The sequence below is a fragment of the Hesperophylax consimilis genome, chromosome 20 (assembly GCF_061612785.1).
Source record: "Hesperophylax consimilis isolate HC1 chromosome 20, BYU_Hcon_1.0, whole genome shotgun sequence".
NCBI classification, from domain to species: Eukaryota; Metazoa; Arthropoda; class Insecta; order Trichoptera; family Limnephilidae; genus Hesperophylax; species Hesperophylax consimilis.
The window spans coordinates 27018459-27032843 of NC_142855.1; the positions used below are offsets into that span (position 1 = coordinate 27018459).

The 14385-nt window shown below is 32.2% G+C and overlaps 1 protein-coding gene across 1 annotated transcript in view; it reads right to left on the reverse strand.

Annotated features, from left to right (window-relative positions):
* Window positions 1–10696: 10696 nt before the first annotated feature.
* LOC149414465 (salivary protein Tsal1-like) overlaps window positions 10697–14385 on the reverse strand; it is a 48926-nt gene continuing 45237 nt past the window's right edge. The window contains exons 7-9 of the mRNA XM_089644183.1: window positions 14103–14356; window positions 13410–13565; window positions 10697–10948 (exon numbers count right to left, since the gene is read on the reverse strand). Coding sequence (XP_089500309.1) covers window positions 10697–10948; window positions 13410–13565; window positions 14103–14356 — 662 coding nt within the window. The remainder of the gene's footprint in view (window positions 10949–13409; window positions 13566–14102; window positions 14357–14385) is intronic.

Here is a 14385-nt window from a genome sequence, read left to right on the forward strand (position 1 = left end):
TTGTGTAAAAACCTGGGGAAGTTCTGCCATAGGACGGGTGATTGGTCTCTGTTCAGAGAGAGATTGGACCAGGCACTCATTTTATATGAAGAGAAAATATTGTCACCGGAACGCAAAAGAGCGTTTTTGTTAAATAACCTAACAGAAGAAACTTTTTCTTTGTTAACTGATCTATGTTTTCCTGAGAAAGTTTCCGAAACTACTTTCGAGGAGCTATGTAAATTCTTAACCTCACATTGCAAACCTATTCATAATGTGTACGAATCTCGTGAGATATTTTATAGATGCAAGCAGTCTGCTTGCGAAACAGTTAAAGAATTCGCCGCAAAGTTAAAGAAAAATAGTTTACTATGGAATTTTGAACAACGATTAGAATCTTGTCTGAAAGATATTTTTGTTATTGGATTATTTAACGAGAAAATGAAACATAAATTATTTATGGAGGCTTTAAATAAACCTTTTTCAGAGTGTGTAAATTTGGCATCTACTTGGGAGCACGTATTAGCGATAGATAATTCAAATTCTAATTTAAACATTGTGCAAAAATTTAATACGAGTAAAAATAGATGTGAAAATCGATCAAGTGATAGAAACTCGCGTACTAAATCTCCTTTTAAAAATAACAGTAATAAAGCATGTTTTATTTGTAATAAATCTAACCATTTTCAGAAAGATTGTTGGTATAAAAAGTTACAATGTAACTTATGTAAAAAGTTGGGTCACCTCTGTAAAAATTGTAAAAATAAAAATATGCCAGGCATGACAAATCATAAAGAGCGTGTGAATACGATATACGCGGTAAATGAATTCTCTGATAGCGAGCCTATATACGTGAATTTATTTATAGACAACATTACGCTACGTTTCGTGGTCGACACAGGTGCGAGTGTAAATGCTATTTCTTACGAAACTTATATGGAAAACTTTGCTCATAATGTATTAGTGAATTACGAAAAAAAATTATTAAGCTATGATAATAATATTTTAAATGTTGTAGGTAAAATGTCGGTTAAGGTCGCGTTTAGTTATAAATGTGTTGACACGGAATTCATCGTAATTAAAAACGGTAGTTCAAGCATAGTAGGTAGAAATTTTTTGAAATGTTTTGGTGTTAAATTAAGTGGAATAAATCTAGTGAATAATGAGGAAGTTGATCATAATATTCCAAGTGCTTTAAAGTTAAAATTTCCTAAAGTTTTTTCGGATAAGCCGGGACGTTTCAAAAATTACGAGGCAAATATTGAGGTTAGGTCAGACTTCAGGCCAAAGTTTATTAACCCCAGACCGATTCCATATAGTTTACGTGATAAAGTCGAATGTGAATTATTAAAAATGTTAAAGGAGGGTATTATTATTATTATTATTATTCAGAAGAAATTCTTGAGATTTCTCTACATGAGGGAGTATGGCTACTAGCCGTGGCTCTATCCCACTGACTTTCTTTTGGGTATGCTCGGAATGAACTATCTACGGGTCAGGAGAGATGTGCGCATTGCTACACATTTCATTAGACTGATTCGTGGATGGTTTGAAAACTCGGTCATCATGGAGAGCATTCATTTCTATGTTGCCGATGGTTATCTACGTCACCGACAACATATACTATTTTATCTCCCGGCCTGCAGAACTAACTTTCCAATGGTCATGCCTGTGGGGAGAGCAATCTTGCTGTTGAACAGAATTAATTCGGATATCGACATGTTTGCCATCAATGAAGCTTCCTTTAAAAGGCAAGCTCTATTATCACTGGTATAGTTAATATACACACTGTAAATATTAATCTTTTAATTCTTATTATAAAAATTATTTTAAAAACGCTTTGGAATGAACAATTTTGTAATGTTTTTGAAATTAATAAACAAATTGAAATTGAAATTGAAAATTGAAATTATTGAAAAAGTGGAAATTAGTGATATAGCTAGTCCGATTGTTATTGTTAAGAAAAAGGACGAGGTTGATGGATCTGGCGTGTAAATAACACAGACCATCCAGGGAATATTTTATTTCCCTATGAAAATAAATTGTTGATTAATAAATTCACTCTGCAGGGAGAAAAACAATTTAAACCCAGTCACCAAAATACACATGAACTGAAAGACTCACCCAAAAATGGCACTCGCAATTGAGGTCTTCTCTTGGTCTCCAGATTCGGTGGCAGGCAGCAATTAGCACAATAACTTTGCATTTGCACTATAAGGTTATAAGAACAACCAGCTCACAAGAGAGTAGAAATATTAATGCACAAGATGAATCAGCACATTGATTGTAATAATACACACTGCCGTGATTTGTGACATTTATTGACAAAAAAAAAATATTTTTGTCTTAAATAGACCTCTTTTGACGAAATAACACAATCTCAGATGAATCCACTGATCAGATGTAAAAGGTGACTGTAATTTGTTTATCATTCACCTGCAGAGAAAATACTATCCGAAATTGACAAGAGATGTCTCTTTTTGTCCATTCTATATATTAAAAATTAATTTATGTTTATATTATAAAAATTAATTCCCATTAATTATAAACTAAATTTTAAATCGACTGCCTCTCCAGGACGGTTCAATAAGAATATGTACTGATTTTAAAAATACGTTAAATCCAATGTTAGCACCTTTGAAATATCCTTAACCCAGAATTGAAGATTTAATTTCATCGTTAAATGGGGCGAAATATTTTGCTAAGATTGATTTGCGTAATACTTTAACACAGATTTCGTTGAACGAGAAGTCGAGGAAACTGTGTGTAATTTCAACTCATATTGGTTTGTTTGCATATAAGGTGTTACCTTTCGGACTAACAACAAGTCCGGCTATTTTTATGCAGATAATAGCATCTATTATGGGTGGTTTAAAAAATGTTCGTGTATTTCTAGACGATATATTGTTATTCGGTAACTCGAAAGAGGAATTAAATTCTGTTTGCGAAACGGTACTAAAAAAATTAAATGATTGTGGTTTGACCGTTAATGAACGTAAATGTTATTTTTATGAAACGGAAATTGAATATTTAGGCTTTAGAATTTCTCAGGAAGGAATTATGCCGTTGGATGACAAAATCAAGGCGATTAAGCATTTAGCCGTGCCGAGAAATATCTCGGAACTACGAAGTCTATTAGGGGCAATATCATACTATAGAATGTTCATACGGAATATCTCAGATATTTTGTCACCTTTCTACAGTTTGTTAAAGAAAGGAACCGAATTCATATGGTCGGAGGAATGTAATATTGCTTTTAATTTAGTGAAAGAACATTTAATGTCAGATAACATTTTAGTACATTTTAATCCTAATTTACCTATCAAACTTATTACTGACGCCAGCAATACAGGTATTTCAGCTATGCTGTGTCATGTATACGAGAACGGGATAGAACGCCCTATTGCGTTTGCTAGTAGGACACTTTTTTTTTTTTATAGTGAATACCTCACAAGAGTCCCAACTGCTCCCGTCTGGAGCCAGTGAGACTATGGCATCCCCAATTGGGGGAGGTTGTGAGGCTGAAGGTAAATGGGGAAGGGAAAGAGGAAGGTGGGGAAGTACCTGGCTATTCAGACCTAGTCACTAAACACGGCTAAAGCCATTTGGAGCAACGTTTCAATTCTGAATGTTGGTCTTACACCAGGGCGATACTGGTAGTATCTTCCACTCTGAAATAATAATAATATCGGATACGGAGCGAAAGTATTCGATATTAGACAAAGAAGCGTGTGCCATCATATTTGGTTTAAAGAGATTTTTCCAATTCCTATATGGAAAGAAATTTATTTTGTCATGCGACAATAAATCGTTGGTACATATTTTAGATACTAACAAGCAAGTACCTGTTTTGGCGGCTAACCGTTTGCAACGTTATGCGTTGATTTTACAGGCATTTGATTATACTATTGAGTACCTACATTAGTTCGGGCGATAACAAAGCCGATTTTCTATCAAGATTGCCAATGCAGGGTAATGACCCCACGGTGGGGGAAGATTGTAGCAATTATTTTTTAGATTTAATTAGTGATTTAAATATTGAATGTATAGAATCTGATCATTTAAATACCATATCTACAGAAATGGAAATAAATGCGGAAGCCATTAAGATTAGTTCGGAAAAGGATATAATTATTTCAAATATTATAAATTATTTAAATACAGGATGGCCAGAAAAGAAAAATGTAAATGCTGATTTATTAAAATTTTGGTATATGAGAGATAAATTGTCGGTTCATAATGCGTGTTTGTTTTATAATAACAAGCTAGTGATTCCAGTGGAATTGAAGGAATCAGTTTTGAAATTTATTCATCAGTCGCATTTAGGTATAGTAAAATCGAAATGTTTGGCGAGAAATTATTTTTTCTGGTTAGGTATGAATGCGGATATAGAGGTAGTAGTCAGGCAATGTATGCGCTGTGCGGAATGTTTACCCACACCTACTAAAGTACAGTTAGCAAGTTGGCCGGTAAATAATTTAATATTTAACCGCGTACATATAGATTTTCTAGGTCCTTTTGGAAATCTAAATTTTTTAATAGTGGTCGATGCTACTACAAAATGGATTGATTGTGTAATTGTACCGAAAGTTGATTCAAATTGTACAATTAAGGCGCTGAAAAAAATGTTCTCTATTTTTGGTATTCCAGAGAAGATTGTAAGTGATAATGGGACAGCTTTTACGTCAGCTACGTTTCGAAAAATTTGCCGTGATTTGAGTATCGAGTCCGTGACTTCAGCAGTCCAGCATCCGGCATCGAACGGTTTAGCGGAAAATGCCGTTAAAACAGTTAAATTTTTTTTGAAAAAGATATTAGTAAATAATAAATTTCCTATTGATTTGGAAGATAGAATTTTTTTTATTTTTTTTATTTTTTATTAGTTTTTGTATACATACATATGTAACATAATCATGAATAATTAAGCCTGCAACATTGATTAAAAAACTGTAAAACACATATATGTATACAATATATAACCTTTACGAGAGTTAAATTACTCGTGTGTAAAGGCGGGAACATAGAGAAATTTATTCAAAATTAAAATTAAAAATTATAACACAATATATACGTGCATAGATAAAAAATAATAATATTTATAAATATATATAATAAAAAAAAAATTAAAAAAAGAAACTGTCAATTAAGTATTCTTAATCAATTGCCAATGCGATTTTAGGTAGCCAAACTATTTAAGATATCATTGTTTAGTCTATTTTTGAATTTATTATAGTCAGATTCCAACCTCAGTTCCATTTCCAATTGATTAAACCACATCACTCCATTGTATGTGTAGAAGTGTTTAGTAAAACTGGTATGCATTAATGGTGTACTTAAGCGACCCACTGTGTTATGCCTATTGCTCTCTACGCGTACCATGGCGCGGTGTGACTTCTTAGAATCTTTGTGTATTTGAAGGAGCGTATTTTTTATATATGTTTTTTTTAGAGGTGGGACTTGAAAGTCTTGAAAAAGTTGAGAGGTTGAATAATCTGATGGTTTCCTAGTAATAATTTTGTATTTGCTTTTTGGCTACCTTTTCGAAAATTTTTGAGATATTTGATAGTACTGATATGGGTCGGTAGTTATTAATTTCTTTTGAGTCACCTGATTTATAAATCGGCGAAATAATAGTTTTTTTGAATATTGATGGAAAGATTCCCTTTTTAAGACTATTGTTTATAATATATGTAATAGGTTTTTTCAAAAAGTTAAGATGTGTTATTAGAATTTCAACAGTGATCCCATCGAAACCTGGTGCTGACTCAGTTTTTAGGTTTTTTATTATATCAACAATTTCATGTTCAGTTACCATTTCGAATTTTCCTATTGTTTTTTTTTTATGACGCCACTTCATTCTCTACGGCAGATGTGATATTAACTACGTTATTAGTTATTTTGTTTGCCAGATTTTTTCCGACATTATAAAAAAAATTATTGAAAGCATTTGCACATTGTTTAGGGTTATCCGAAACTTGTACCAAATTATTATTAATATGTAGCTTTAAAATGTCATTGGTTTTCCTTTTTTTATCAATATTCTCATTTATTGTTTTCCAAATTTGTTTATTGTTGTTTCCTGAATTCAATACCTTTTGTTTATAAAATTCCTCTTTAGTGGTTTTAATTAGTGCCGTTAGTTTGTTTCTGTATTTTTTGAAGTGTGAGATGATCGGATTATTTAGTGGATATTTTTTTGTTAGTTTAAATAATTTTTCTTTTTCTCTTATAGAAACCACGATGCCATGAGTGATCCATGGCTTAAGTTTACGAAATTTATTTTTATATGTTTTGTTCGGTATTTCATAGCTTGAATCTTTTATATGTTTTTGAAAGGTGTCATGAAATTGTAATGCACTTATATTCACATCTTCTGTGGTAAGTACAGATTCCCACATTTCGTGAGAAAGTTTTTCATATAGTTCTTGGTGATTAATTTTTATTTTAGGAATGGCAGAGTCATTATTATTATTATTTATTTTTTGTTTTTCTATGTTGAGGTTTAGTTTACATGTATGATGATCCGTTATCTTGTTTTTCCATATTATTGTTTGGAGATTATCAGTATAGTTGGAATTACACCATATATGATCAATACATGATGGCATCTGATTGTTAAATTCTCTAGTATAACTAAGTACAGGGTTTAAAGTTTAAAGCGGTCATCATGTTGATATAATTTTCTTTTTCAATAGTATGGTTATTTTCAGCAATGTTTATATTAATATCACCAATCAGAATTTTTTTTGCACATTTATGGTTTAGGATAATATTATTCAGTTCTGTTATAAATGTTGGTATTACAGCTGAGTGTGTCCTGTAGACTGTCATTATTTGAATAGGTATTTTATTATTAATATTCATGTTTATAATAATACAGTTTGCTTTTGTCATATTTATTTCAGTAAAGCGTACGTCTTTATATATTGTTTTAGTGTATACTACAATACCACTATTCTGATTAATATAATGTGAGCTTTGAGTGTTGATGTAATTGGGGAGAGTTGGAATGGTTGAGTTAATGTTTAAATAGGCTTCAGTAAGTATGATTACGTCCGGATTTTTTTTTAATAAATTTAGATTTACTAGAAAATGGTCAATTTTTTTTTTATAGATCGTATGTTTAAATGTATTACGGTAAATGAATTTGGAGTCATTTCAAGTATTGTGTTACAGTCACTAGTGTTGTCACAAATTAAATTTTGAACGTAGAATTTTTTTTCTAGTTGTTGAATAATGTAATCATCCATCCATATTTAGTATATTAATTGTATCGTTGTGTGTAAAACGTATTTTTTATGGTAACAAGTTAGTTTTATGGTTACAAGAGACGCTGATAGTGGTAGTCTTGTATAGAAACATTCGATGCAGATGATAATTATGAAAATAGCTTTTTAATAAAAATTTACAAAACAATACATTTATAACCATAAAACGGCCAATAGCAAGGTAAGTAGGTACTGATTATGAAGAGAGATTGATGCGAAGAATAACATGAAATAATATACATACATACAATTATATAGAGAACTGACTAAAATAGTGCATAAGCATTTGCATTGAGATTTTTTCTCCCACATATAAATAATTGTTATAAGTATGCTGTTATTTATTGACAAAGTATGTGTGATAACAACAGATAAGGCTGATAAATAAATATGGAATACAATACATTTCTTATATAATATCCTGTTGAAATTTTCAAATGACTTTTAAATAAACAAATAATGAATATAATAATTACTGATTTATGCATTTTAAATGATATTAACACAATAATGTAACTCAGGGCACTGTGAATAATTATGCTTTAAATAGGTTGGTACAAAAAATAAGTTTGAGTAGAATAAGCAGCTACGATAAACTGCGATGTATACAAATATATGCCTACTAACAGAATATATAGATACATTCATTAGGTTTTTTTCCCAGATTTATATAGATTTCCTGTAAGTAGGTATGAGATTACATAAAAACTCACTGAATGTGTTTAAAATATATAGGCTTAAATATAATACTTTTTTATACATGTTGCTGTTGGTGGTGTGACTCATAAAACAAAAGCAAATAATATGCGATGTAATTAATAATAATAATTAGAATAATAATGGGTGTAGGTATATTAATTTGAGCCCGCGAAAACTTGTCGAAAATGTAGGTATATCCCGTGAAGGTACAAGCGAAGGAAATTATGTTTACATAATTATCAATCTTAAAGTATATATTTATAATAAAGTGAATAATAGCAATAAAAGTGGTTATAGAGTGGTAATAGATCTTTTGGTGGTAATAGATTGGTAAAATAAATAAGTTAGCATCAAGGACGCAACTAAATTGACAAATACATTCAATAACATTAGAAATACACAGAATGTGACTAAAATAGTGCGCAGGTATTTGCAATGATTTTTTTTCTGATATATGAACAGTTGTTGTTAGTATGTTGTTCCCTAATGTCAAATTATATGTGATAACAACAGCTAAGAGTGGTAAAATATAGAACCCATTACATTGCTTATATAAAATTCTGTGAAAAATGATGAAATAATTCATGAATGAGCAAGTAATAAATATAATAATTACCGAAATTTCAATCTTAAATGATATTAATAAAAAAATATAGCTCAGAGCATGGAGCGTACTTAAGTTGTAAAGATGTTGCAGAGAATATGTTGACATAAAATAAATACATACAAAAACATTTGAAATACACAGCGATGTGGCCAAAATAGTGCGTAGGTATTTGCATTGAAATTTTTTTTCTGATATATGCACAGTTGTCATTAGTATGTTATTACCTAATGACAAATTATATGTGATAACAACAGCTAAGGGTGGTAGGTAAATATAGAATACATCACATTGCTTATTCATTATCCTATTGAAAATTATGAAATGAGTCTTAAATGAACAAGTAATGAATTTCATAATTACCGACTTATTAATCTTAATCAGAGCACGGTGAGTACTCAATCTGTAAATATGTTGGTGCGACGGGTGTGTTGCAATAGAAAAAGAAGTTACAATTACCTTAGTTAACAATAATATTCAATGCCCAGAGTTGCTAAACAAGATTCCATTCAATGTACCTACGCGTTCAACACGCACTTATGTCCTGTTCAGGGTTGATCAAAGTAAAACGAACTCTAAGCAGAATTCTTGCCTGAACAGACAATGCAATAATTACAATAGCGTATTATCTAAGGTTGATATTTTCACTTGCGAACTTACCAAATACAAGAGGTCCATAAAATAATATTTCTCTGATGGTTTGTGAATAATGTTTATGTCTCTATTGTTAATATCTCTGATATGATTTGATTTATACCTTCAACCTCTCTCCATGGCTATAAATGTATTGTTTTGTAAATTTTTCGTTTAATGTAATCTTTTGTTTTGTTTAATTTTTTTAAAATTCATATTCCTTTCTCACAAATTTAAATTATGCTGTCTTAGTTAAGGTCACAAGGAGGAAATCCATAATTGGTTTTATTTTACTCAATAACACTTATGTACAAACTGATTAAATGTAAACTGTCGATTTAGCAAAAAATGAATAAATAAATTAAGTGTGCAATTAAGAAAAAAGACATTTTGTTGATCGGTTACAAATAGGTATTCTAATATATTGTTTTTAAGTTTGGTCACTGAGTGGTGGCGGTAAACATCAAACGAACTATATAATTATTACCTGGTCTGTGTAGCCTCTGAATTGGCGAATTTTACAATTAATTATTATCACACTTTGGAATATTATAGAGAGCAGTCTGTCTTGTATTACGCGTGGGTACATAATAAGTAATATTATGGTCTAATCTGTCATTCGCTATTTTGAAAAGACAAACTAAATCAGTAATTGGGCGCCTTGATAATAAGTCGGTCGGTCTAATTTATCTCTAAATAGTATAAAACAGTCTGTTTGTGCGCTTTCTTTTAAACTACGCAACGGATTTTGATAGCATTTTCATTATCATTTACAAAATTTCTTTCGAAAGGTTTTTGTGTATAACAAATGCGTAAAATATTTAAATAAAGTAGAGAAAAGTCGATATTTTGCAATCAAGTCGTAAAAAAATATTTTCTGGCGCTTACATTACTACCGCTGTTTAAATCTTATGAGATAGGTCAAAATAATTTGCTTCGGAATTGTATTGCTTTTAAAGGCCTACAAAAAGTCCAGGATGGCAAATGTCTATCTCCTAAGTCCAGGATGGCAAATGTCTATCTCCTAAGTCCAGGATGGCAAATGTCTATCTCCTAAGTCCAGGATGGCAAATGTCTATCTCCTAAGTCCAGGATGGCAAATGTCTATCTCCTAAGAATAACCCTCAGCAACGACGGGTACACGTCAGCTAATAATTAATAAATTAACGCTGCCCTCTCTTTATATTTAGTTGTTGAATCTTATTCAGTGGAGCCCAGATTGTCGAATTATACTCTAGATTGCTTCTCACCAACCCAGTGAATAATAATTTTAATGAATTAATTCATTTAAATTAATATTCACTGTCCTCAAAATAAACACCAAACATATCATTGCACTGTTATTTATTTCATTTATTTTCGGAGCAAAAGTTAATTTATTATCAAAAATAATACCAAGGTCAATTTTGCTTATTTTTAGAATAATGTTTTGATGCATGATAGGATTTTCGATACGGGCATTTAAAAAAATTTAGGAATACTTTATTATTGTTTATTTAAATCAAACAATCCATCACGTGAATAGTTCACCTGCCGCAAAGTCTGGCAAATGCCGCACGGCCCTCCGGAAGATGCCAACTTCGCAGCAGATGGAGTAACCGCGCCTCATGTCGCGCGGCTGCCAGGTCAGCCAGCGAAAGGCGGAATTGCCTGCGCAGACATCGCGACACGGCTCCAGATCCTGCTCAGCCTGCTCTGCCGTGACGTAAGGATTGTTCAGGCCGAGGAATACGACCGACTTGTTGTTCGCACTGTCGTACACCAACTGAAAAGAAATATCAATATTGGTAGCATTATAAAAAACTTCGACAACATGTGCGTGCCGCTAAACGCAGAAACGAGTCCCCGTACGATCAAGGGAGTTATATGGTGTGGTAGCCCTCTATCCCCCATCCGCGAAGAAGGTCCATTCTGGAGCATTCCGAATCATAATGAACTGAAAACAGGATTACAGGCCGGTTTCCTGATAAGCTTTTAGTAAATTCGTAATCGTGACAATAAATTGGTATCTTTTTAAATAGTATAAAACAAAGTCACTACCCGCATCTGTCTGTTCTTCCGCTTAGTTCTTCTAAACCAGAGGTTCTCAAACATTTTTTCCCCGTAGACCACTTTACAAATATATTTTTTTCCATAGACCCCCCCTGTCTGCCGAATATTGAATTTTCCAAAAACTATTAACGTCCCATTTGATAATCATTTCTCTTTTTCGTAAGAAGATTCTCATCCCCTGACTGTCCAACAACCGGGTGGCGGTATAGTTCCTCTGTCTTTACACTGTGCAGACAGGGGTGCCCTTGTGAGGTATTACACCAAATAAAAATGAAGCAGGATAAGAAACGGGAATTTATTTCTGTAACTGGCCCTACAGAACTGCCCCTTAAGTTCTTCTTGTCGGTGATTATTACGGTCAGTTCTTCTTGTCACATGATATCCTATTCTTTAACGTTCCATTTCCAGTCATTTAGTCAAAATATCCTCAAACTTAGTTTTGAATTCTGTGTGAAGTGCATTTAAATGTTAAACGTCCTGGACGTTTTTCAAAAACAAGTTGGGGAACTAGGAAAATTCGTGGCTTCAAATGTGCAATGTTTTGCTTGAATATATTAATTCTGACGAGAAAAGGAACGTAGACTAAATTTATAAATTTTTTATTTTTTATTTATTTATTGTTTTTGTGTTTAATTCGTAGAACTCCATTTATTTTTTTTAATAAATTTAATTTAGATTAAATTTGATAATATTATTATTAAGTTCTGCAAGTGTTTTAGTTTTTTTATTATTGTGACAGCTGTTTCGGCTTACAAGGCCATTTTCAAACTGTGGTTAATCCACATATTTATATTTATAAACCTCAATTGACAACCTTACGAAATATAAAAATACAAATATCAAATAAGTAATTTCTCAGTCTATTATATTTGTGTTAGGTCTATTGTGTCATTTATGGAACTACTAAATGTTGACTTGAGGTAAATGGGGGTCCGCTCGTATGTATCCCCATTTGAATCTCGTGGACCCCCAAGTTTTATTCTCGCTGACATGGACCCCCAGCAAGCCGATATCGACCCCTAGGGGTCCATATAGACCACTTTGGGAACCTCTGTTCTAAAGTATGCAACGGAGTTTGATAGGGTTTTCACTATTATTTAGAGAATATCTTCCTACAGGTTATGGATATTATATTTACAGATAGTAGATAAAAGTCAAGCAACGCCGGGTTCACGTCAGTTAGTAATTAATAAAATGCATTATTTTCCATTTCCAGAAACTGAAATATTTACTTCTCATTATTATCTTAGTCATAAGTCACTTGATATAAGTCTTAGATGTAAGTCAGTAGTTTTAAGTCAGTAGTTCTAGTATTAATTATTAATTTTTTTGTTTGTGTTTCTTTATTCATAAAAATTTAAATGATTACGGTTTTTTGTTTCTACAACCACCATACTAGGCACATGCCCGTATTATGGTAGCCATATTTCTTTAGATTTCAATGTTAGGATATACAGAAATAAGAGAGAGAATAAGAGAGAAAAATGCAATAACAATCCAAATTTATAAAGATAATATAATCACAAAATTTGAAACCCACTTATCTAAAAGATATCAATACAATATCAAAATTCCAAAATGTAATACCAAACAAATGCAAAATAACTATAAATATTTAGGAATAAAGTATTTCAACAACTTTTAGATTAAAGTAAAAAAAATTAAAGGATATTAACATACTTAAACTAAAACTAAAGTTACTCTTTCAGAAATAATTAACTAAATAATTGCCTGTTTTTCCCTTCATTGATATTTATTATCAGTCTATACTCATCTCCACTGTATTTAGATTTCGTCTCTTTATATATATTGTTCCCATCATATATATACTTACTTATAGCATAATGATATTCTATTTTTCGTATAATTAGTGTAACTCTCTCACCAAGCACAAGAACCAGTCTCTTCATTGGTTAGATTGCGAACATAAATATATTTTGTAATGAAAATATATTTTTTATGTACTCATATTATATTACTGTACCCACTTATATATAATAATAAAAAACATATATATATATTTAATCAGTGCCCTTGAAAACAGTGTCATATAAATTATCATTAATGCAAAGTATTTTAATAATAAAAAGTGCATATTTAGCGTCCCTGTTTTCTGTATACCAAGGTAGTATTTATATGGAAAAGAAATGACTTGCTGTAAAGTTTGATGTTACCTTATAGAACCAGAGAGGAATGGGCACCTTCATATCTTCCGGACTGAGGTACATATTCTGCAGATTACCTCTGTGGTCCCGCAACTTCAGTATCCTCAGGGTGCCGGTATAGATCTTCGTCCTGGCGCCTTTTTGAGCAATCCTCCTCTTCAGGTCCTGGAAAAGATGAAAGTGAAGTCGTTGTAATAAATAGGCAAAACTGTGCTTAACTATGATTACGAAATTCAAATGGGATGATGATATTTAAGGTCAGGCTAAATGACCCGTAAGAGAGACTTAAATGGTTTAGAACCAAAAGTCAATGGCGACAAATGTTACAATTTTTAATTTGAATGGAAGGCAAGACTACTTTTTTCTTTATTCTATGAATAGAACATTAAAGAAAAGTAAAGATAAATTAAGGAAAAAACCCAAACCTTTCGTATTCGTTTATCATGTCACAAGGTGCTACATTGAAAGAAAAGTCACCTACTATAGAATGTTCAATTTCCCCTGCCGAAGTTCACCAAGGGACTAGGCACATTGAAAGAGAAATCATCTGCTCTAGAGTGTTCCAATTGACCCCGTTAAGGTTCCAATTACCCCTGTTGAAATTCACAAAGGGAATACATTGAAAGAGAAGTCACATACTCTAGGCTGTTCTAATTGCCCGCATTGAAGTTCACCAAGGGGCTACAATGAAAGAGAAATTACCTGCTCTAGAGTATTCCAATTACCCCCGTTGAAGTTCTCCCACTGCGGTGCCACGTTGAGGAAGGAGAAAGTGGCTCTCTGCCCGGCGGCCAGGGAGAAGTCCGTCTTAGCCGCCAGGTGGCCACGGTTGATAAAGTTGGAATTGCTGATGTACTGGTTACCCATGCCAGAGCCGAGCGTGTAGTCGAAGGCGGCTAGCTGAGAGCCGCGCGAAAAGAGGCGGTTCATGTCGAGGTCTGTGAAGAACTTCTGGTCTGAAAGAAAAAATATATCTTACTAAGTG